The sequence below is a fragment of the Thermobia domestica genome, chromosome 10, assembly GCF_964235325.1.
Source record: "Thermobia domestica chromosome 10, izTheDome1.hap1.1, whole genome shotgun sequence".
Classification (NCBI taxonomy): Eukaryota; Metazoa; Arthropoda; class Insecta; order Zygentoma; family Lepismatidae; genus Thermobia; species Thermobia domestica.
This window is the reverse complement of record NC_137463.1, coordinates 208408593-208430495: the sequence shown is the minus strand read 5'-3', so window position 1 is coordinate 208430495 and position 21903 is coordinate 208408593. Positions and strand designations below refer to the sequence as shown.

At 37.9% G+C, this 21903-nt stretch overlaps 1 protein-coding gene across 1 annotated transcript in view; it reads left to right on the top strand.

Moving 5' to 3' along the window:
* LOC145662158 (trypsin-1-like) overlaps window positions 1–20978 on the top strand; it is a 131278-nt gene extending 110300 nt beyond the window's left edge. Inside the window, exons 6-7 of the mRNA XM_081727492.1 lie at window positions 3979–4078; window positions 20669–20978. Of these exons, the coding sequence (XP_081583618.1) occupies window positions 3979–4078; window positions 20669–20754 (186 nt within the window). The 3' untranslated portion in view covers window positions 20755–20978. The remainder of the gene's footprint in view (window positions 1–3978; window positions 4079–20668) is intronic.
* Window positions 20979–21903: the final 925 nt, after the last annotated feature.

The following is a 21903-nucleotide window of genomic DNA, read 5'->3' as shown; positions in this document are numbered from 1 at the left end:
AGGCTTCCGCAAGAATTCGTGTTAACAACGACGTTTTTCCTCGTGTGCGAGACGAAGTGCTTCGACGCTATCTCTTGTTCATTGAAGTCAATGGTTCACATTTTTAGTACATTTCGTGACGTTGTAAGGTAGAAGTGAATTACAAACACCATTTCCTGTATTGACTCGTCTTCTTCTGTCTTTGTGCTTTGTGTATTTTATTTGTGTGCCTGGAGGTTATGCTTTACAGCATTGCACGTCATCAACTATGCCACTAATATGCGAATCACATTATCGCTGTTCCCAGGAGGTCATTTGTCAGCTGCTTCTTACGTATGTTAATACTATACTCCACAATGCTGCATATGTTAACATACATTTGCCCACGATAATTTATGTACATTTTGATAGCGGGTTTGCATCTAGTTTCAACAGCTCTCAATCACTCTGCTTTATGTGTTATGCTGTAGCAACACCGCACGTGTCTCACTACGAACCTTCGACTGCATATTCACAGTATTTGATATTCCGAACTTCATTATTGGGCACCATCCGTATGGGCACCGTAGAAAGGATTATGCAACCACACACAACAGGTATACAAGTGTCCACCATTTTGTATCCGTTTGAGTTATCTTCTTGGTACAAGGAATTACTGTTAACAGGTGGGGAAGTCGTCCATTCATAACCCTTTCGAGCCATCTTCACTCGGTAGATTATCCGGGAATCCCTATGCTCCTTTGGGGAATCCCTTCCGCAGGCATTGCAAGATTATGAAACATGCATATTTAACAAGAGTAGGTATGACTTCGCTGGTGAGTTTTCAAACCGCACCCTCTAGGTTGAATAGTTTCTGAAATATACGCATTTGAAGATTCATTTCCCACGGTTTCGGCGCCTTATATATCCGAAACAACGCGTTTCCGGACCCATGTTTACTGAGCTTTTTTGTTTCTTCGTATGAGAGGATTTACCTCCCGAAGTTTGTCGGTGGAATTTTTTGACACCCAGTATATATATTGGGAATAAATGTAGACGTACACAATAACACCAAGTTTCAAGGCTGGAATGTGCAGAAAAATACATTCTTTTTAATTTACTGAAAACTGTATTCAAATTGTCCTTCTATTCTGAAGTTATTTACAAAACTAATTTCATCAAACGAAAAGAACTTTTGTCGCTGACTGTACATGGATAATATCATTTAATGAAAATTACAACTACTCCTAATATTTTGGGAGATTGTGGAGAACATCAGAAAACCATTCAAGGCTACGTTTCTCCCCTTCAAAAGCCTAATCTTTCAAACTCAGTCTTTTCTTCAACTTAGAATAAAAGGATATTATTTTTATAAAGTCCCAAAGTTTTACTTCTAATACTCATAGTTTCGGAGATTTAGTAATGAATGAGTCAGTATATTTACTCTTACGTATCTGAAAGTTGGGTCAAAATATTTCTTTCTTCATTCAATTTCATTATTTTCTTGGAACATTGCATTCATCATAAATGTCGTATTTGAACTAAGAAGTATTAAAGTTCATTCAAGGTAACGTATATTCAGAGAAATAATAAAGAATAAAGTTTTATTTTCAAATTCTCCAGTTTCTCTCCGAAAATAAACCAGCTTTCTCCACAGTTCAAAAAAGTTCCGAAAATTTTACATCGCTAGGTCCGTAACATAAATTCTGAAAATCCATTATTCGTAAAGGTAAGGTACTATTACTAGCTTGGTACTCACGTAAATATTATACACCTAGTTTCTGTAACTGTCAACTATACCCTCATAATTGGATCCTTTGTCCGAAACTGGGTGTTCACTGCAGCGAAAAGAGTCTCATTGAAGAATGGAGTTTTTACAGATGCCCAATCAGAGTCCATCCTGTTTTCTCCTTGAGGAAGTGATCTTACTTGGTCGGATCTAATACTTGAATGTTTTATTCTGGATCGATCGTTCTAGTCTGATCTCTATTGATCAGTTCTTACTCGATAACTCCTGTTCAAGATACTTTATTAGTAGTTTCTAACGCACAACACGAGGATAATTTTTCGTAGTGACATGTCTGACAAAGTGAAGTGGAATAGGATACGCAGATAGAATGATTTACAACGCTTCAATGTAATCTGCCGGGTGAACAGGTTTTCACACATCTGGCTGTACTGATGCGCATAAAACAAGATTACGGCAGTCTTGTCTCAAAAATTTGTTGCGAAAGTGATACCTCGTCTTGAAACAATATGTATTTTTATTGGAAAAGCTCTGTCTCATCTCAAATCCCCTCATGAAGATTATGCCTCGTCTCGTTTTAGGCGCTACCCTATCTAGCAGACATTGTATACCACTAATAGCTCCCTCTCTTGCCAGGGGCGCAGAGTCTGCTGTGTTGTATACTCAGGAAATGATACTCAGGATTTCTCTAAATTCTTTTCCTCTCAGGTTTCTTCCTCTTGAGAAAGAAATAGCAGTGGCAGAAGTTGTCTATGTTAAAGGTTCACCATTTCTCAACTCTATTGTTGCAAAAAGTTCTCCACTTTACCAGTCGTACTGTACCATAGCTTGCGTTATCATAGAACCTGTAGATCCCGATTACAGATGTGGTATTTTAAGCCTAAGAGCAGAGCACTTTTGACGTAGAAGTCTATGTTCATTAACTACTTGTGGAGCACTATATGCAAGGATAACTCTTGGTGATCACACAACACAATCATTACCTTCAAATTCGCCGGATCTTGTCTCTTTTTTCGACGTCGTGAAACTGGATTATATCCTTCTTTGACCATGCCTTTAATGCTGGTTTATGTGGTCTAGTCCACGTATTCTCAGTGGCAATACTTCGGAAAAGGAAGTCATACTTCCAATTGCCAACTTCATGGTAAATACACGCACATCCCAACCTGTGCTGTTTCTAAGCCCCAGTCAGAATATGCGGTACCCACTTTGCAGATAACTACGCATGCCGAGGTTCGCAGTTGACGTTTGCTACATATCTGGTATGTCTTGAAGCAGGCATTAATACTTCTAGAACTGGTCTTTTGTCATAGATAAGGTAGTAAACGATTGGATCAATATACACTTTCTTTAATCACTGATGTAATTATAAAGAATAGCACTAGATAGTTACTTAAATGTAGATTGAATTATATGAATGATTTACTAACAGTATCAAGAATTTGGAAAGGAGCAAAAATGTTCTTATATCCAAAGAATGTTAATTGCTATGTGCAAGTGAGTGTCAATATAATGGAGTCACAGTTACTTAATTCTTATGTGAGTAATATTCATAATCCTTATATTCTTTCACTGCAGCTCATAATTCCCGGGAAATCTTTAAGAACCACGGAGGAAAGAACTTGTCTGCCTTACTCATATAATTACCTTATCTAGATATTTTAGAGTGAGTTGGCTAATTCATTAAACAGAACACTCATGCAATGATAGAAAATTATTATCATATTGAAAAGTTGCATATCAGTTCATCAAACTCTAATACGAACCATAAGAATAAAGTATTCCTTAGTCGGGTAGTAAAGAAAGAAGGAATATATTTTTAATAAATATGTGTTTTAAGTTATCTCATAGGGAAACTTTGATTTATTTTTATCTAGTAAAAACAGATTCAGCTGCTAAATCAATTTTACAGCTAAAATACAGACAATAATAAGATAGATGGATTTTTTGGAGGGAGTCGTCCAGAATTTATCGTACTTAAAGGATCTAATTGGGTTTGGTTTTAACGTCCCGTTCAGCAGCAAGACTATTATAGACGTGGACTTACAGCTTAAGTGGGGATCCGAACCATATGAGCTGGCACTGAGAGTCGAATCCGGGTCTCCCACTTCACAGGCATGTATCGTATTTAAAGATATTTCTGAATATCTTTGTAGTGAGATTGAAGAGATCCAAGAAAATACCTGGTCAAGAATTGAAATCATTTGTTCATCTAATCTCTGACAGTAAATCTTATTTTAAAAATCTAACTAAAATCTCCATTTTCGTTTCAGGGTGACAGTGGTGGACCATTAGTTTTCAAAGAGAATGATAGATATATTCTTCTGGGCGTAACATCTACTGGCTCAGGTTGTGCTCAACAGAATTTCCCAGGTAAGGTACATAATAATATACTAACTCACTAACTAACTAACTCTATGGCCTATGGAACCCGGAGGTTCAGTGCCGCGTTCACAAAGGCTCTCCACTGACTTCTATCCTTAGCCAATTGGGTCCAGTTTCTACTTTGTATTCCTATCTCTGCGAGATCCATTTTAATATTATCCTCCCATCTGCGCCTAGGTCTTCCTAATGGTCGTTTTCCTATCGGTCTTCCAGTCAAGACTTTCAAAGCATTTCTACTTTCTTCCATTCTAGCTACATGACCCGCCCACCTAAGCCTCCTAGACTTGACGACCCTAACAATGTTGGGTAAACCATATAAACTATGTAGTTCCTCGTTATGAAGCTTCCGCCATTCCCCATTCTCGTTCCTCTTGGGTCCGAATATTCTTCTCAGGATCCTGTTCTCAAATACTTTCAGTCTATGTTCTTCCCTCAGAGTAAGCGACCATAATAATATACAGATTAGTATTTGTAGTTATTGATCTTCAATCAATTTGCCACGAATCATCAACATTAAATTAGCCAAATATTTTTTTATAAATTTATTACATCTGTCAGAATATTAGAATTCAGTAATTAATCCAAGAATTCATATTTTTAATCGTAAAATATTCTCATCGATTTATCGAAAGTAATCTGAAAAATACAGAAAATATACAAACTGATAAATGTATTCATATTTGATCATATATAAACTGACTAGCATCAATTACCCGCTTCGCTGGGTTAAATTAAGAAAAAAATAGTAATATGTTATTATAGTCAGTCACTTTTTACTATTACTAAAGCGCTCTCTTATATAGGTCATTTTCGATCATTTTTATATTTCTCCCACCTCCCCCTCCCTCATATTGCGGGACACCTCATTGGAAATGTCATTGTTCGTCTCAGGGTCTCCAAAATTATGGATTCGACACTAATATTAGTCATTTGCTATCATTTTTATATATCTTTCCCCAAATTGCGGGGATGAATTTGGATTTAAACGGCATAACAAATGTCACTGTTCATCTCAGCAATCCAGAAACTATGGATTCAGCATTAATAAAGGTCATTTTCGATCATTTTTATACAGGGTGGCCCAAAAGAAGGTATAGGCCTATATCCCTGAATTGATCAAGTATAACATTCTAGCTCATAGGTTTATTTACTTGTACTTCGGTTGTTCCGAGCTTAAGATATAAGTAAAAAACATAAAGAACAAATAACAAAGAAACTAAGTCTACCTAATGGATAACAATAAGAAATGATATAAAAAGCAACGAGTTGACTGTATATCTTCTTTGGGTCACCTTGTATATCTCCCTTTTCGATCATTTTCACACGCACTCACCCACCCATACACACACACACACACACACACATATATATATATATATATATATATATATATATATATATATATATATATATAGATATATAGATATATAGATATATATATATATACACACCTTTCCCCTCCCCCATTCCTAAGCTCTACCGTCAAAGTGAAATTATGAAAAGTTTTTCAGTCCTGAGCTTCATCTACGTTGAAAATTTGATTGAAAATCTGTGCTTGAAGGGAAGAAAAGTGGGCTTGAAGTTTTTCTGATGTTTTCCACATCTCTGAACTTTGAAATTTTGTTGAAATAATATTCTTGTACCTCTATGCAACTAATAAATAAAGTGTATCATGTAAATGATTTTATCAAAAATATAATTTGCTCCATATATTCGAAATGTTCTAAGGATTGAATGGAAAGAAACAGTATTGATACATTTATTTTCAATATTTTTGTTCAATAGTACTGTATAATTAAATTAGAAGCAAAAGACTTAAATATGGGCTAACTACTAGGGGCGTCCAATAAGTTATTTACCTAGATAGAAAGGGAGGTTCGGAGCATAATGACACCTGACACGAGGTCAAGGTCACTGTGGGGAACCTGTGGGAAATTTGAAGTCAGTCGGAGCAACACAGTGCCATGAGCAGAGTATATGTGTTACACCGCATAGCGAATGTTTCTAAATGATCCGAAAAGTTCAGTCTGCTATTGTTGGCTGTGGTTCCAAGTGTTGAATCATCCTCCTTACAGTCTGGATCCGTGTCGAAACTCCTCTGCAGCGTTGAATGGAAACAGTTTATGGATGAACTTAATGTTGTCGAAAAAACTATAAACTTTCTTTAGGTTTCTCTAGGAAAATTTAAAGCATACTCTGGAAACATATCTGGTGCAAACAGTATTGCTGCCATAAAATGTTCTGTGAATAAAACTGGATTTTTGCTTCGCAAATTATAAAATGACATACTTCTTTTGCTTTTCTGTTCTTTCTGTGTTATCACTCTTCCACTTTTTTGATTCTCTCTCTGTAGATTCTATTTCCTTGTTCCTGTCGTAATCAATTTGATTTCTTATTGCATTAATTTCTTTCCAAATCTTAATATCGTCCGTTGTGCAGAAGAACGGTCAATTTCTCTCTTTTGAAGCTGCCCAAACAAAATTTCTACAAGCAACATTCTTTTGCTCAAGAGTGATAACAAAAGATTGAAGTGGTGACTGATAAAGAACTTTTTAGACCTTCAGTCTGGTGAATTGTATTTGTATTTTTATCTCATATATTGTTAGTGCCTTATTCATGTACTGGATGATCTTTTTTATGATCAAACATGGAATTCATACTTTTAGACGAATATTACTTTAATTCCAAGGAGTATTACTTGTCCGAGGTAAGTCTTTCTGAACCACTGGATCCAAGGCTGCGGTTCTCTGTGGGCTACCAGAAAAAATGTGCAAATACCTAGTAAATTAGAAAATTCTTACATTTCTATTTATGGAAGCAGCTTTGCTCATAACCAAATTAATTTGATGAGTATAACAATGTATATATTCGGCATTAGGAAAAGCTTCTTTATCACCTGCACCCCACCCCCACAAGAACAAGACATAAGAGAAGCACCGTCACAGGTTTGTGCAATTAATTTGGACGATTTTCATTAAGACCTAATTTTTTATTTTTCAATCTGTAACCAAATAAGAAGCTAGTGCTTTAGCATCATGCTTTGGTGGTGAAATAAAATTCCAAAAACCTTCACTGATTTGCTTTACTTTATACTGAGAAACAATAACCATTTAAAATATAATTGAGATGTCATTGCTTAATCGGCTATAATAGTCAGGAAATCACCTTCGTTAATTTCGTTTGTTATTTCTTCCTGACAACCTCAAACAATATTTGTACGAGCTCATTCTAAAATGAAACGAAATTAAATCTTTCAGTTTTACATCCAATAGTTATGCCAGCTAGGCTAAAGGAGACGGTGATGATGAGAAATTAATAATATGGTGGAATGAAGAAAATGGGAGGAAACAAAAGAATCCCGAAAATCCCACGCACACAGTGTTTGGCCACCACAAAGTTAATTTTACACGAGCTGGGATCGAACCATTGACCCCATGTACCGAGGTGAACGCTCTATCACTGAGCCACCACAGACCGGAGCTCATACTGGATCGTTTTCGACGTCCCTTTAACCACCCAGGTTGGAGAACGAGTCGCTTTCATTGTGCCCACTTAAATTTAGTTCAAAAACCCACAAAAATGAGCACAGTTTATTATAATATTCAGTACGTACCTCTTCTGTTTGACTTTTTCATTGTGTTCTTCAAGTTTTCTCTTATAAGCACTATCCAATTGCGAAACAATATTTACTTTTCTAAGAACTGTAAATATTAAAACATTTCTCAAATGTGAAGCCAAAGATTCGTGTTGTCTTACGTTCCAGCATAAATGGTTTAAATCTGTTACTCGTGATTTCGTTCACGATTCGTCACCACCAAACAATAGACAAGGAAAGCAAAAAAGTGCATTCTTTTACTTCGCACCAACATAACCATTCATTATTATTGTATATATATCTTTTTGAACACTCTCCTGAATTGCCTTTTGCCTCTTTTGATGTTTTGCACAATGTCTGTCTGAGAATATCTTTCCAAGTTCTTTAATGGCAAGTTTTTTCTTAGTGGATAGCTATGAAAATTACTTCTTTTAAAAGTTATTTACAAAAGTCATTCAGAACTTCTAAATCATTTACACAATTAAAACATCTCGACACAAATAAATCTAATCATTAAAAATCAAAACACACTCTCGAGGTACATGAATCAAGAATAATACATATATACCCACACACATGTGCGGGAAAGAAAAATGACATACCAAATCATCAGTCTTGATTGTAAGTACTGCACTATGAATAGAATATACAACGTTGCTTTCACATGAGGCTAATCAATGCTTATCAATATCATATGTTCTGGAAAACAAATTTTGAAACTAGCCAAATGTAGGAACAGCATGTATCAGGAGCTAAAAGTCAATGAACGTCAACACAAACAGCATTGCTAACCAATCCCAAATGTACTGTAGCATTTCACATCACACTGTTTTATACGGAAAGTTCCGAACTACTTGTATAAAACAAACATACCAATTGGGAATACTCACACCCCTTCTTGCAAATAACATAGGCGCTGATTTTCTGAAACTTTCTTGGCCTTTTTCCGCATTATGCCTCAAACAATACATATAGTCCTCTTCGCGCAGGTGTTTATATATTATAAATCAATGGAACGGGCAATAGGCTTTGGGCTGCAATCAATGCGAAATTCATGGTTTTCTTTGGCTCTGAGGACATTCCGAACTTCAAGTATGACCTAACCAGAAGGAGATAAAGAAGATAGAGAGGAGCCTGCCTTTCTAGTTAAAAAATGAACCTCCGACCGTTGTTGCCAAATGCAGGGTATGTTTTATACGACTTTCAAATGGAAGAAAATTATTTTGTAATTAGCTCTTGCTAATGTTGCACTACACAGAAAAATTAAAACTGAAAATATACCATTAATAATAAAACATAACTGGGCGAATTTTGAAAAGTATAAAATAAGTATTTTTTTATAACACTTTCGAAAGAAATATGTCATGCTGTTATATATGGATGTTCTATCACATCCCAGGTGATGACACAGACTTAAGTCAATAACTAATAAAATTTACTATAGTCAAAGGGTGGAAAGGTAGAGTGGGACATCTGCAGATTTATATAAACAGAAATATTCGATCATAAGGTTCGTCTTTAAGTATCAAATATACACCATTTTGAAATATTCATACATTAATAGATTCGCAAAGATAAATTTGTGGAATTGAATTGAAAAGGTTGAGGTAGGTGCGCCGACGACGGAGGTCTTTTAGCACCCATCACTAAGTAGGAGCACACACAGTAAACGCGAAGAGACACAAACATACACAGCTAAAAAAAAAAAAAAAGTACTGTCCGTAGTAGAGAAGTAGACTAAAACAGTCACGCAGAGCACCAGGCAGAAAAAGAAAAGTACGAGATAAAATAATAAATAATGCATGAAACGTTAAAAGCAGTGCATCCACATAACAGAACACTGCACAGTCACAGAAGCATATAGATAAGTCAGATGGCGGACAGAAGTTGCTGATGTCGCAGAAATCGGAACACTTCAAGACGATGCCAGGATCATCGCTGAGCAGAGTTCGGAGATCAGCTGGTAGGCCAAACTGAGCACGTACTGGCACACGAAGCACGCAGTCCACAAGAAGATGACGAATAGTGAAGCGTTAACCACAGAGGTGACAGTCAGGAGGAGTTCTCTGTAGAAGGTGTCCGTGTGTCAAATGACTATGACCAATCCGAAGACGAGCCAAAGTCCTCTCTTCCAATCGTGAAGGGCGGGAGATCGACGACCAGACTCCAAGACGGGGCTTCACAGCATGGAGTTTGTTGTTGATCTGCTGATCCCATGATGACTGCCAGTGCTAATGCAGAAGACAAGAAAAGACGTGACGAACATCAGTGCTGAGAACAGGGAGGCGGCAACGAAGACCATGGAGAGAAGCCTCCTTCGCAGCAGTGTCGGCCAGCTCTTTTCCAGGGATGCCAACATGGCCTGGCACCCAACAAAGCTGAAGATCATAGCCCTCAGCAAGTAGGTCATGGCACTGAAGTAATACTTGCTGGACAAGTGGATGCGGAGATGAGACATCGGCAAGGCTATGAAGGACACTGCTGAAATCAGAGCAGATCATAATAGCGCGAAGCTGGCGGCGACGAACATGATGAAGAGCTTCCAAAGTGGCTACCAATTCTGCGGTGTAGATGGTGCAGAAGGGATGAAGCTGAACTTGATAACGGTGGATTTCCAGAACAAAAGCACAGCCAACAGAGTCATCCTGCTTGGAGCCATCGGTAAAGATGAAACGGTAGCCCGGATAGGAGGCCACGAGTGAGAGAAATTCCTGGCGATATTTCTAGTCACTGGTAGTGGCCTTCTTGAACTGCGCCAAAGAGAAGTTGATCGCCGGTGGGAGCAGTTGCCAGGGTGGTAGTGGCAGGAAACCTAAAATAGGAAGTGGAGGTAGCTTGACAGCAAGATCTGGCAGAAGTTCCAAGGCACGGATTCCGAAAGGTCTGGTGACTGTAGGCTGTGCCTGATAACGTTGAAGGCGAGGACCAGCTCCCAACGTAAACCCAGAGGGATGATCAGGAATGGCCTTCAGATGAAGTAGGTATCTTAGCTACAGGACTTGGCGACGGTGCAACAGAGATGGCTCGTGAGCTTCAATATACAAGCTAAGGATGGGGCTTGTACGAAATGCCCCAGTGGCAATTCTCAGACCCAGATGATGGACGGTGTCCAGATGGCGTAGTATGTTGCGGCGATCAGAACTATAAGCCACACAGCCGTAGTCAATCTTCGATCGAATGAGACTTCTGTAAAGGCGAAGCAGCACTACACGGTCAGCGCCGCAGGTAGTATGAGAAAGTAGGCGCAACAAGTTCATGGAGCGGAGACAGCTATACTTCAAGGCGCGAACATGCTGATTCCAAGTAAGACGGCGATCAAACTGGAGGCCCAGAAAACGAATACACTCAACATACTGGAGGCGATCATGTCCCAAGGAAAGATCTGGATCAAAAGCGCAGTTTCGGAGACGGCAGAAGTGTACACAGTTGGTCTTAGCAGAGGAGAACTTAAAGCCAGAGCGAAGGGACCACTGATGCAGGCGGTTGAGCGTCAGTTGTAATTGGCGTACAATGGTACGAAGATCATGGGACCGACAGTAGATCGTGAAGTCATCTACGTAGAGCAAACCTCGAACGAAAAGTGTAATTTCGTGCAGCACACTATTCACAGCCACCGCAAACAGTGTTACACTGAGTACACTGCCTTGCGGAACTCCATTTTCCTGTCGAAACGACACAGAAAGGGTGAATCCAATCTTCACTCGGAAGGAACGCTCGCGAAGAAAAGCAGCCATTTTGCCAGGGAGGCCCCAAAATATGCAGTTGGCGCAGGATCCCATAGCGCAAAGAAGTGTCATAAGCCTTCTCCAAATCAAAAAAGATGGCTACAAGATGTTCACGGTGGCGAAAGGCGTCCTGGATCGCAGTCTCCAGGTGAACAAGGTGATCTGTTGTGGAGCGGTAGCGTCGGAAGCCACACTGGAAGTTGGAAAGAAAGTCATTATTCCCAAGGAGCGAAACGAGACGGTTGTTGATCATCTTCTCCAAAACTTTGCAAAGGCAGCTGGTAAGGGTGATGGGTCGGTAGACGTAGCAGGAGACGTAGCAAGCTTGCCAGGTTTTAGAATCGAGATAATGTAAGCCTCACGCCAAGCAGTAGGTAAACTGTTCTCCAGCCAGAGTAGGTTGAAGAGATCTAGAACATGGCGGTGACCTCCAGGTGGGAGATGCCGAAGCATGGCATAAGGTATATGATCCGGACCTTGCGCAGTGTCCTTCCTGGAGCGTAGAACAGCAGATAAATCCGAAGCAGTAAACGGGATATTGTATCTCTCGATGTTAGCAGAGCGAAAGACAAGACGCGTACGCTCGTCACGATACTTGATGGGTAGGAAGGCCGCTGGATAATGCGCAGAGCTAGAAACATCGGCAAAATGTTGACCTAATTCGGACACTATAAGATCTTGGTCGGTGACCAGGCGTCCATTGATAACCAAACCAAGAATACCACTAGAAGGAGGATGCCCTTGTAGACAACGAACCTTATACCATACTTCAGAGATTGAACTCTGGGCAGAAAGTGAAGACACATACACGAGCCAGCTGCGTCGTTTGGCCTGTTTGATGACATACTTAGCTCGGGCACGGAGGCAGCCAAACTGCTCCAACTTAGCATCACTAGGAGCACAACGAAAACCACGTAAGGCTCGTCGACGTGCACGAATAACTTGGCCAATCTCTGCAGACCACCAAGAAACGACGCGTTTGCGACGAAGGCCATGGTTGACGGCAATGGAGGCTACTGCTGCCAACAAGATACTCCGCTGAAAAGCCACACACTGTTCCTCGACGGATTGATGCAGATAACGGGTGAAGTCAAAGCTGGCAGAGAACCGTGCCCAGTCTGTAGACGCAGATTGAATCTTGACGACGGTGCAAATGGTGGGAGCTGAAACCCAGTAAGTACCAGTGGAAAATGATCGCTGCTACAAAGATTGGGATGTACACGTCATTGAAGTTGAGCTCCCAGAGCTGGGCTGCAGAAGGACAAATCCAGATGAGAATAGCCCCTGTGGCAGTAGTGAAGTGCGTGGGACTGCCTTCGTTCAACAGAATCAGGTTCGTCTCGGCAAGAAACGCTACAATCTCGTGACAACGGGGTTCAGTCTGACAAGAGCTCCTAACGCATGGTATGAGTTGAAGTTACCCACGAAGACAATAGGGGCGGGAAGCTGGTGAAAGACATCTTCCAGATCGGCTACAGTAAAGGCATCGGTGCGGGGGATGTACGCACAGCAGATGGTGATAGGCTGGTGCAGAAAGACACGGACAGCAACAATCTGAAGAGGACTCGTGACATGTAGTATCGAGAAATGGTAGCGGTCAGACACTCCAATAGCAACGCCGCTGCAGCACGACCATCCGTGATCTTGTTGTGAAGATATAGCGTGTATCCGGAGACTAAATAGGTGGTGGTAGGCGTGAAGTGAGTCTCTTGGAGGCAGATCACTGGATCCAACATTGACAGGAGCTGACGAAGTTCCGCATAGTGAGAGGAATGTCCATTGAGATTCCACTGGAATAAAGTCATAAGTTAAGCGGAATCTATAACAAACAGTTTTGATGTTTGCTTCCCCTTACGACCAGGCACAAGTTTAAATGCATCTGGATCGTCATCATCCACCCCTCCATAGACGAGACACCACTCGCAGAAGGAGTGCGTGGTTTCTGCTTAATCTTCTTTGTGTCGGGAGGGCTCGAAGAGGGCTTACGGGAAGATTTAGACTTGCCAGCGTGGTCTGGGGATGCTGACTGAGAAGTTGGGGTCGCCGTCTTTTTCTTTCGCTCTTTCTTCGGAGGCTTGCTAGGTGTGCCAAGAGTAGAAGATTTAAGAAACTGGTCGCGGAGAGAGCCAACAGAAGTAGCTTTGCTAGAGGACTGCAAGGCTTTAGCCCTGGCGGGCGACCGAGGCGCAGAAACAGTAGAGGCAGCAGTAGGCGATGGAGTCGCACGAGACGTTGAGACGGCACCACAAGTGCAACCGCCAGCAGAAGCTGGAACAGGACTGGTCTGCGTGAATGCATCTGTTGTCTGAGTTCCTGAGTTGTCTGAGTACAGTTGACACATTTTGGATCCATCATGCATGGAGCAGGACCATGTGGAGGGCCAGCACAATTCCCACAAGTGACTGTCCCGTTATAAGAAGGAGAAGAATGGCCAAAGCGTTGACAGTTCAAGCATCGGAGCGGCAAAGAAATGTACGGTCTGACTTTCAACTGGAGGTAGCCAAATTTGAAAGCAGCAGGTAAGATGAGCAGGTCGAACGGGACGACAAATGAATGTGTCGTCTCTAGTTGACCATTCTTCTTAACGTGGATTCATTGGACTCCTGTAACATGGGAGTCGCGGAGCTCTGCGCAGATTCATCTACAGGCACATCTTGCAATTCGCGGCTGGTAATCACGCCTTTGCTGGAATTGAGCTGGTTATGAGCTTCAACCAGGACAGGAACGGTACCGATGGACTCACATTTCAGCAGCAGCCGCGACTGTTTGTCACTGACAGTATGAACAAGTAAAGTGCCATTGCATAATTTCTTAATGTGGCCATCCGGGAATGTACCCGTGGCGATGTGACAGAGTTGGCGATACAAAACAAACGGTGAGAGCTTTACTAAAGAACCAGCTGTCTCTGAACTTTTATCTTTAATTATTAGTTAACAAGGCATGGTTTTATTCTCTTCTACTTCGCTTTGGTCAGGAGCTGCGGACGAAGCTGGGTGATTCAAAGCCATAATCAAATTAAGCCCATAATCTTCTCCACTTCCCCGTTTAAGTTCCATAGCGGCCAACGTGTCTGGCAGGTCCTACCTGCATGACCCTTGTCAGCAAGATAAGCCATCACCCCAAGTCATGCTTGAAGAGGGGCCAGGGCCACTTGCACCGCCGACTGATGGCCACTCTTGAGAAGATCTACTTCTCATCGTGTTAGAGGAGAGAGCTATGTTCCATTGGAGATCCCTGTGTAGTAGACTCCCAGCGTTCCCTTTCAGGGCATCACTCCATCCCGTCCCGCTAGGTGCGCACACATTTCACTCCGCCGTCTCATGGCCCCAGGTCCGAGCATCATCCAAACAATCCAGTCATATCCAGGACAGAGCAGTGGTACGAAATCCAAAAATCCAGCCGGCTTCATCCGAGGCTTACGTTGCTACTATCGATCGATGACTTTTACAGGCAGGGTGATCAGACCTAATCAACCCCCAACCTGGAGGACCAGTGGCTGTTTGCAAATTCGAAGAACTGGGCGATGGGAGCACCACTTCTCCACGCCGTCGCCAGAGCCTCGTCTGTAGAAACAGGGTGCACCACGTGAAGGTGAGGATGGCGATGGGATAGGAGAGGCTTTAAGAGACACATCACTATCCCTTGCACCCCATAAGCCTTTAAAATATGGTACACTTTTCAAACTTCGGGAAAAAGAATGTATTGGTTCCATTTCGGTCTCACGGGAGGGTCAATGGCGGTTCGTTTTCGGTGAGGTAAACGCAATTCAGTAGTTACAAAATCAAACGTGAACGTTAGGCCACAGCTTTGTATAGCCTGATGCAAAGTAAATTCGGAAAGCATTGTATTGTGATTTTATAAATATAAAAATGTATGTTGGAAAATATACAAATATTTTTCCGCGTTTGTTTATAATAAGCATCCATCAGAGTTTTTCTCAAACAACTTAGGAAATATTCTATATTTTAGTAACTGTGATAGGGATATGATAGCTCACAGATGGAGCGCTCAACTTCGATGGTTCCATCCCAGATAAAATGAGTTTCTGTGGACAACATCACCTCCGTAGTGTTTTTTCGTGCTTCTTCCGTTTCTTTTCACATTCGCTTCAACCAAGTCTTTCATAACAATGCACTTTTATTGATCATCCGCCTCCTGTAACCAATATGGCATACCGTGGGATAAAAGTCTAAATGATTTAATTTTTTACTTTACGAATAAAATATCAAAAGAACATAACATCTTATTTTCGGAAGATATGGATAATTGTTTCTTTTAAAACTAAAAACATGCAAACGTTGTCATTTATTGTCAGGGCCTAATATAGTATGCAAATCGTGCTTAGTAGTCCTTCCTTCTTGCAGAGATGTGAATTTTTCATATCTTCCGCACAGTTTGTATGAATCAAGAGTTTAAATTATAAAGATGAATTATTATATTTTTTCTTAATAAGATTTTTCTTTAATCAAGTCACAGATTAAACAGTTGTAGTACAAAAGAATAATTTCTTTATGCTATCCATTTGGATGGTGGACAGCATTTTAAGGATTCAAGTTCTATCTCACAAGTAAACCTTACGTTTGGGTGAATCGAGTTGCTGACTGAGACACATATGAGAAAGTAGTACTAAATTTGGTTAGTATTTCAGTGAAGTTGTAGGTGCGAAGCTCCAAGGGTTTAGGAGATACAGCTACCAGAACATCACATGGAAGTACAGAATAGTCTTCATACAGTTGGAGGTAAAAGCCCTGTAAGACCTCTTGTAACGACAAAAGGTGAATAACAAATATATGGGTCCATATTAGGACTAAGGGGAAGTCATATAGTAAGGGCGGCCTGACGGCGGCCATCTTGAAATCCGCCATTTTGAATTAAGGTTAAGTTTTAAAAATAGGAATAGGGTCATGTGATACATGATTTAAGGCGCAAATTTAATCAGAAGAACAATGGTGACGTTAATTTTGATTTACGCGCAATTGGTAAAAAGTTACAGGGAAATTAAATATTGTTGCAGCATATGTATTAGTCCTTTACCCCACCTTGTAAATTTTGTGTTAATGATAATAATTAAATAAAAAGCAAGTGGATAAATATTAGGTCTATGGTAAGAGTTGCCTTGATGGCGGCCATGTTCAAATCCGCCATTTTGAATCAGACAAAAGTTTTAAACAAAACGCATAACAGTTACACCTTATTAATAACAAATTTTACCATAAATCCAACGGTATAACCATTTTTGCTTTATCATTAACCAGCATTTGTTATCGCATAAACAAGTTGCTAATTTAAGGAAAAATGACCAAAGTGGAATTGAGTCATAATTAAACTTGTCTTTCTTCCAGAAAAGTCCTCAATTAGTACAATCAATATGTAGTTCAGTGAAGAGTGCAACACTTGCACAAATGCTCTGCTCACAGTGAGCACACCTGACTGATTCAAAATGGCGGATTTGAACATGACCGCCATCAAGGCAACTCTACCTAGACCTAATAGACCTAAGACCTAATATTTATCTACCTGCTTTTTATTTAACTATTATCATTAACACAAAATTTACAAGGTGGGGTAAAGGACTAATACATATGCTGCAACAATATTTAATTTCCCTGTAACTTTTTACCAATTGCGTGTAAATCAGAATGAACGTCATCATCGTTCTTCTGATTAAATTTCAGCCTTAAATCATGTATCACATGACCCTATTCCTATTTTAAAAACTTAAATTTTATTCAAAATGGCGGATTTCAAGATGGCCGCCGTCAGGTATACCCTTACTATATGACTTCCCCCTAGACCTAATATTGACCCATATATTTGTTATTCACCTTTTGTAGTTACAAGAGGTTTTACAGAGCTTTTACCTCAAACTGTATGAAGACTATTCTGTACTTCCATGTGATGTTCTGGTAGCTATATCTCCTAAACCCCTGGAGCTTCGCACCTACAACTTCACTGAAATACTGACCACATTTAGTACTACTTTCTCATATGTGTCTCAGTCAGCAACTCGATTCACCCAAACGTAAGGTTTACTTGTCAGTTAGAGATAGTCTGCTGTGGGTGAATTTTCTGATCTAACTTAACATTTTATCAGCAGGACATTAGTCTGCCAATTACATTATGATCATTTAGTGGCACATATCATGCTGATCCTTTATCCTACAACCCGATGACAAGATCAAACGATTTAAGGGATGAGAGTAGCGATCGCAAGTCTTATTTGTCGCAAGTTTTAATTCCGTTCAAGACATGAGTATAACAATTCATTATCTTCATTCATTACTATTCATTATCATCATCCATTTCTCATTGTCACCTTTTACTACTCATTTCAATGTCGTCATTCAGTTCTCTTTGTCATCGTATACTACTAATTTCATTATCATCATTCATTCCTCATTATCACTTTTACTACTCATTTCATTATCATAATTCATTCCTTATTCTCACCTTTATTATTCATTTCATTACCACCATTTATTCCTCATTGTAATCCTTTTTCTATTTGTTTCAATATCATCATTCATTTCTCATTATCACCTTTTACTATCCAGTTCATTATAATTACTCATTCCTCATTATCTTCTTTTACTAGTCATTTCATTATCAATATTCATTTCTCATTATCACCTTTTACTACTGATTTCATTGTCATCATACATTCCTTATTGTCATCTTTTATTATTCATTTCATTATCATTATTCATTTCTTATTGTCATCTCTTACTATTTATTTCATTATTAACATTAATTCCTCATTATCACATTTTACTACTCCTTTCATTATCATAATTTATCCCTCATTATCACATTTTACCACCCATTTCATTATCATCATTTAAAACTCATTATCACATTTTACTACTCATTTCATAATTACTATTTATTTCTTATTGTAATCTTTGATTATTAATTTCACTATCATTAATCATTCCTTATTGTCAGTTCTTACTATTCGTTTCATTATCATCATTCATTCCTCATTATCACATCTTACTGCTCATTTCATTATCATCATTCATTACTTATTGTCATCTTTTCTTGTTCATTTCATTATCACTATTCATTCCTTATTGTTACCCCTTACTATTTATTTCATTATCATCATTCATTCCTCATTGTCATCTTTTATTATTCATTTCATTATCATCATTCAGTCCTCATTATGATGTTTTACTACTCATTTCATTATCATCATTCATTCATCATTGTCAACTTTTATTATTCGTTTCATTATTATAAATCATTCCTTCTTGTCTCCTTTGATTGCTTATTACCTTTTCATCATTCATTCCCCATTGTCACCTTTTACTATTTTTTCATCATCAATATTCCTCATCATCACCATTTACTACTCATTTCATTATCATTATTCATTCCTTATTGCTACCTCTTACTATTCACTTCATTATCATCATTTATTCTTCATTATCACTCTTACTATTCATTTCATTATCATCATTCATTCCTCATTGTCCCCTTTTGCTAATTATTTCATTAACATTTTTTATTCCTCGTTATCTCCTTTTATTACTGATTCGTTATCGTCATCCATTCCTCAATGTCAACTTTTCTATCCATTTCATAATCATCATTCATTCCCCGTTGTTACCTTTTACTATTCATGTCGTTGTGATCATTTATTCCTCATTGTCGACTTTTATTATTCATTATCATCATTCATTCCTCATTATAGTTTAGTACTCATTTCAATATTATCATTCATTTCTTACTGTCATCTATTATTCATTTCATTATCTTTACTTATTCCTCATTGTCATCTCTTACTATTCATTTCATTATCAGCATTCATTCCTGATTATCACCTTTTACCACTTCTTTCACTATTATCATTTATTCCTCATTATCACATTTTACCACTCATTTCATTATCATTATTTCCTCCTCGTTATTATATTTTACTACTCATTTCATTATTACCATTCATTCCTTGGTGTCACCTTTTATTGTTAATTTTATTATCATTATTCATTCCTTATTATCACCTTTTACTATTTATTTCATTAACATTATTCATTTCTCATTATCCCCTTTTATTACTCAATTCGTTATCATCATTCATTCCTTGTTGTAACCTTTTACTATCAATTTCATTATCATTTATTGCTAACTATTACATTTTACTACTCATTTCATTATCATCATTCTTTCCTCTTTATCACCTTTTACAATTCACTTCTTTGTCATCATTCATTCCTTATTATCGCCTTTTGCTAGTCATTTTATTATCATCATTTATTCCTGATCATCACATTTTACTACTCATTTCATTATCACCATTTATTATTCTTTATTACCTTTTACTAGTCATTTCATTATCATCATTATCAATACGATTGTCATATTTTATTTTATTATCATATTCTGTCATATTTTGACATTTTTATAGAATAAGATTGTCATTCCTTATTGTCGTATTTTATTATCATCATTCATTTTTTATTGTCATCTTTTATTATTTATTTCATTATCATCATTCATTCCTCATTGTCACCTTTTACTATTTGTCTCATTAACATTATTCATCCCTCATTATCCCCTTTTAATATTCATTTCATCATCAATATATATTCCTCATTATCACCGTTTACTAATTTCATTATCATTATTCACTCCTTATTGTTACCTCTTACTATTCATTTCATTATAACCATTGATTCTTCATTATCACTCTTGCTATTCATTATCATCATTCATTCCTCATTGTCACCTTTTACTATTTATTTCATTAACATTATTCATTCCTCGTTATCTCCTTTTATAACTCATTCGTTATCATCATTCATTCCATAATGTCACCTTTTACAATCCATTTCATTATCATCATTTATTCCTGATTATCACATTTTACTACTCATTTCATTATCATCATTTATTCCTGTTTATCACCTTTTACTATTCATTTCGTTGTCAGCATTAATTCCTTATTGTCACCTTTTACTGTTCATTTCATTATTATCATTCATTCCTAATTGTCACCTTTTATTATTCATTTAATTATCATCATTTATTCCTCATAGTAACATTTTTCATTCATTTCATTATAATCATCATTCCTCGTTATCACCTTTTAGCCTAACGAGGATAAACGAGAGACGTAAAAGTCCTTTATCCCATAATGTCATCTATGGAACATTAACTTTAATACTTTAATTGTTACCATTTTATGACGTTAAAAATAAAATGACACATTAATGGTAACTCAATTGTAATAAGTATTTATTTGTTTATTTTCAGGTCTTTACACGAAAATAGAACTCTTCCTGCCATGGATATATGAAAACACCAACACATGCCATTATTGCGCTATTGGAATAAGATAGCCATACGGTTAAATAATATATCAGAAGAAGAAACGATCCAGAGTTTAAGTGTCAGGTGCAACAGAAATACTTTTGTTTTCATTTCTTTGAAAAGATGTGTAAAATTGTATGTAATTGAAATAAATTTTCTTATTTATTTGTTAAGAAAATTTTAAAAACTACTCACTGCTATTCAGTGTATCACGTCCGGAGCTGAGGGAAAATGTGCATTTCACAGGTAATGTTTGACATGGCCGCTGTTGACTGTTACACAGAGTAGAAGTGACGTCTCTAAGGTCGTCTGGAATTTGTTTTACATAGTATAACACGATACGTTCTCTAAATGCATCATGTTTTTAATTTTTCCAATATAGACTACGGCCTTCGTGTGATCCCAAAAATCAAAATAAACACGTGTTAATTCTAAACTGCTGAAGGCCATTTAACATATCTCAAGTGATCAATTTAATTGCTAGAGAATTGCAAATCCAGCTACGTATGAACCTTTTCTGCAATGCACCATTCTGTTAGAATTAGATTTGGACATTTCATCATTGCTTCATTAGTGATTAAAATGCCTTCTCCTGCAATATTAGAGAGATTAGAGACTATATATATATATATATATATATATATATATATATATATATATATATATATATATATATATATATGCACTCCCTGTCATTGTAAATATACACTACCTAATGTGAGAAGCTAGCAGTGAAAATAGGAACATTTTCCGAAAGTTCCTGCTATCATATTTCAGTTTGGGCTTAAAACGAAGGGAAGTTTTGCAAAATCGATAGTTTAAGTCAATTTTCTAAAAGTTGAAAGAAACCGGTTTACCGAGAACAGACATTAGCATTTCCAGGGCATTTCCTCATTCACGGCACAGATGCCTAAATACATTTAAAAAAATTCCAATGCAATTCAAATGTACTGTTAGTTATTGGTGCATCCCCCTCAGAAAATCCTGGATCCGGCCCTGTAAATATATATATATATATATATATATATATATATATATATATATAAGCAGCTCTAATAGTACGCACCATTTACAGTGAAACTGAGTTATTGTTATTGAGTGAAAAGGGTTGTGATTGAACCACAGAAGAGTATGAACGTAGTTTTATGTGGAAAATGTACGAGGGGCGCTCAGTATGT